The 4254-nt window shown below is 41.0% G+C and overlaps 1 protein-coding gene across 4 annotated transcripts in view; it reads right to left on the bottom strand.

Moving 5' to 3' along the window:
- The window catches only part of Usp45 (ubiquitin specific peptidase 45), a 60091-nt gene extending 55856 nt beyond the window's left edge, over positions 1–4235 (bottom strand). For all 4 annotated transcript variants that reach the window (XR_004517167.1, XM_010637370.3, XM_010637371.3 and 1 more), the window contains exons 1-2: positions 4120–4235; positions 1147–1256 (exon numbers count right to left, since the gene is read on the bottom strand). Coding sequence is in view for 3 of the 4 variants with exons in the window: in XM_010637370.3 (XP_010635672.1) it covers positions 1147–1246 (100 nt within the window). In the remaining variant the exon portion in view is untranslated. The remainder of the gene's footprint in view (positions 1–1146; positions 1257–4119) is intronic.
- Between the last annotated feature and the right edge of the window lie 19 nt (positions 4236–4254).

Genomic DNA, 4254 nt, shown 5'->3' with positions numbered 1-4254 from the left:
CTCACTAAGTTGCCTATATTACCCAGACTAGCCTCAAATTTGTGATCCTCCTGCCTCAGCCTCCTCAGTAGTTGGAATAACAGGCATGCACCATTCTGCCCAGCTCAAAGCATTCCTGTCTACTAATTAGAGAGAGGTTAGGCAACAGAATTTTGCAGTAGTCTATTTCATCTTGAAAACTAAAAATATTATTCCTCACAATTCCTTATAACAAAATATAATTTTAACAAAAATAATATATAAAGCTGAATAAAATATTTAAGCTTCTAATTTAACAAAAGCAATAAAAACATTAAAAAGGAGTAATTCTGAAGTTGTACATGGGAAAAACAAGGATCCATGCTACTAAAGGCTATTCAAGAGAGGACTCATAAATGATCACTAGTACAGGATCTGGAAATGGTTTACCAATGTCCTTGCTGTTACAGTTCTGGTGGTTTTTGGTTTTTTTTTTGGGGGGGGGGTACCGGGAATCAAAATCAGGCCCTTGCAATTGTGAGGCATGCGGCAGAACCACTGAGCCAAATCCCCAGCAACAGTTTTATATTTTAAAATCATTCTACATACTATCCATATAATCTTTTTTTATTTTTTATTTTTTTGAGACAAGGTCTTGCTGTGTAGTTCAGGCTGGCCTTGAACTCATTATGTAGCTTAGGCTGACCTTGAACTTGCAGCAATCCTCCTGCCTCAGCTTCCCCAAGTGCTGAGAGTATAGGCATGCACCACCATGCCCAGTATCTATATAATCTCTGGAATGGGATCTGGTCAGGGTACAGAGCAAACATTTTCTAAACTGAGAGTGGTGGGTCTATAATCCCAGAACTCTGGGAGGCTAAGGCAGCATGATCGAGAGTTCAAGCCCATATGAACAATTTAGCGACATACGGACACCCTGTTTTAAAATTTAAAATTTTTTAAATGTGCTGAAGATGTAGGTCAGTGTGAAAAACCAAGTTTCAATCCTTGGTACTAGAACAGAAAATTCTACTATGCAACTTCTTAAATTAAAAATTAAAATTCTTAATAAATTTAGTTCAGGCATCAGAAAATAGTGAAAATTAAAAGAAATGGATTTATTAATTTAAAAAAATGTATCGTTATTTTTCTCCAACATCATTTAGGATATCAGCTATCACAATTTACCAGCAATGTCATCTGAAGAATCTTCATCATGAGGTACTGAAGGCCTTCTATTTCTTTTTCCTTTCTCAGGTAAAGCTTTGGATGGATCTTTTACCCGCATCTGTTATTTACTGAAAAGGTTGAAGGAAAAAAAATGAATACAGTTTAATCTTCAAAGATAAAATAAATAAATATATATACTGGTACCTTGAACTTGCAAGGCAGGCAGCGGAACCTCTGAGCTAAATCCCCAGCCCAATAAATATATATATATATATATATATATCGCGAGATTTAAAGCACTATATTATTCCAAAGGCTTTAACTTCAACATACAAAGTTAGGGTATACCTCAATGATACAGCATTTACCTAGCATGCATGAAATGCTGAATTTGGTCCCCAGGAACACACACCAAAAAAAGATAGATCGACAAACAGACAGGGTACAGTTCATTTGACTTGTACGAACAATCTGTCACGGACTAAATGTTCGTGTCCTGGACCCTAAACTCATCTACTGAAATCTAATCCCCAATGAGCTAGTACTTAAGACACAAAAACTCTGGGAGGTAATTCGGTCATGGAGGAGATCCTTCATGAATGATTAGTGCCCTTCAAAGAGAGGCCAGAGAACTAGCCTTGTATCTATGTGTGGATACAGGCAAAAGACAGCTAAGACATATAGTTCCTGTTTATAGGTCTAGAAGCCCTCTGTAGACATCAGTCTGCCAACACCTTGATCTTGGGACTTCCCAACCCTCAGTACTGAGAAACATCACCAGTCTAACTTACTCTTCTACTTATTCCGTCTGCTCCACTCTCTAAAACCCCCAATACAAACACAGTATCCCCTTCTGATCACAACTCCCATTCCTCTGACAAGAAGCTTCATCTCGCCAAGTGCTTCCATGGCCCTACAGCAGCACAGGGAGAAGGGGCAGCTGCAAATGGAGAGGTGATTCTTCAGGCTTCGATTAGCAGTGACACATGTCACTTCTGCTCATATTTTACATGTCAAAGTCACCTGGCCACATCTAACTTCAAGTAAACAGGTGGGGGGAGTGTAATCCTACCATATACCAAGAAAGAGCTGTATCCAGTCTAATCCGTACAGCATCCCTCTGCAGTACTCAGTTCTAGAGGAGCCAGATGAATTTTTTTTTCCATGTTTGGAGAAAGTCTTATCAGAAAGACGGGTGGGTCTACCATTACCTTCACACAATCCTTTCAAACCTTTTTTACTCCTTAAACCTCCAACTTCTCCACCTCCCCACTCGTTTATCAAAAGATAGCTACTCTTGTACTTTACAAACCTATCTAGATTTACAAACCTATATCCTTTAGTTTTAATTTCATGTCCTGAAAAGAGATAGGCATTGCTAACAGAATCTAGTTAAAACATGAGAAAACATAAAAATCATGAAAAAAAAATAGTACATGAGAAAGGGTATTTCATTTCCCTTTTTAAAATAGGTAAACCCTTGATAAAGATAAGCATTAACATTCAAATGCTGGCAAAAACAAAAAACAAAAAACAAAAAAACCCAATACAAAACACAGAACCAGGCATTTCACAGAAACTGCTGTAAATAATTTGTGCCTTTTTACTAAAACACTGACTCCCTTGGTGATGGAGGTGCAAAACCCCCATTCCCTGCCCTATATTGAGATTACACCCAGCACTTCCACACTGAGCTACATCCCTGGATTTTTGTTTTTTACTTTGAGAAAGGAGCTGAGTCACTAAATTGCCCAGGCTGGCCTTAAACTTGTGGTCCTCCTGCCTCAGCCTCCCAGAGTGCTTAGATTAGAGGCATGCCCCACCACGCCTGGCTCTAGAGGGTCAATTTCTAATCATTTTTCTGATACTATGTCTAAACATACAGAATTATTTGGTCGAATAGCCCACTGTATAGCAATTCTGTACAGTTTCTTTTCCAATTTCCATTTAAGGCACACACACACACACACACACACACACACACACACACACACACACGGACAATTCAGAGTCCGATTATTAGAGCTTCATCAAAATTGTGTCTGGGAAACTTCAAGACCCCCTCTTCCCACTCATGGCTGACATTTATTACAGCACTGCTGTATGATATAAAATCAATCATAATGGAAAAAGAGGTGGAGTCCAGAAAAATATGTACCAGGGGCTTCCTGTGCTCCCTCCTCCCCAGGAGGAGTCAAAAGCAGCATACTTTCTCCCCATCAAGGAATATGTAGCAACACGTAGGCAACACTTCTGCCCAGGGAAACCTATGAGAAACCCGCAGCCCAGGATTTTTATGAAGCTGGTAATTTCAGCATGAAACACAGTATTCAGCATAAACTAACAGTCCTCCGGTCAGAACACCGAAAACCCAAGCTCCCAAATGCCGAATGAAGGCCAACCTTGCAAGTAGACCCTTCAAAGTATGGTAGCATCTCAGGCCTGCTTTGTTAACTCTTTTCAGCACGCCTTTGACCCATGCCATGAGTTTAGGACCCTGAATGCCCCAGCCCTCTGGGCCGGTGAGGGCCCTACACGCGGTAGCCTAGCCAGGACAGCACCAGCTCGATGTCCACCTCCCTGGCAGACGTCCCAACCCCAGCCCAGGCCCGAAGAAGACACAGGACTCAGGAGGAACACACCCAACCAGGTTGACACAGCTCTGGATTTTATCCACAGTTGTACAGTCACAACTTATAGATATTATAGACATTTTTCTTGCAGTTTTCCATACATAAAACTAGTTTTCAAACAACACCTAACACCTTTTGTCCCTTCTATATTAAGAGGGGAAACTAACTTGTTTGAAAAGTTTGTCTTTAAACAGACTATATAAACAAAAACCCGAAAAATTTTTCCTTCTACTCTGTGCTGTTTTCCAGGTTGAGAGAACAGGACAGGGACGCAACCGTTTTTACAAGCAACCAGACTCAAAACAGTTTTGCTGTGTATCGCGCTCCAATTCTACACACTTCCGGGATATTAACCCACTTGATCCCCACAGCTACTTTCCAGGAGAGATTGCTCTTATTTTCCCCACTTTCCACTTGAAACCCGGACGAAGGCTAAGCGCTGGCCGGAGTCCCGAGGCAGTGAGGGGGTGTGGGGCCGCGGAGTCCGGCGGTC

The sequence above is a fragment of the Fukomys damarensis genome, unplaced genomic scaffold, assembly GCF_012274545.1.
Source record: "Fukomys damarensis isolate Sample0158 unplaced genomic scaffold, DMR_v1.0_HiC HiC_scaffold_14, whole genome shotgun sequence".
In the NCBI taxonomy this organism is placed as follows: Eukaryota; Metazoa; Chordata; class Mammalia; order Rodentia; family Bathyergidae; genus Fukomys; species Fukomys damarensis.
This window is presented reverse-complemented; position numbering and strand designations above follow the sequence as displayed.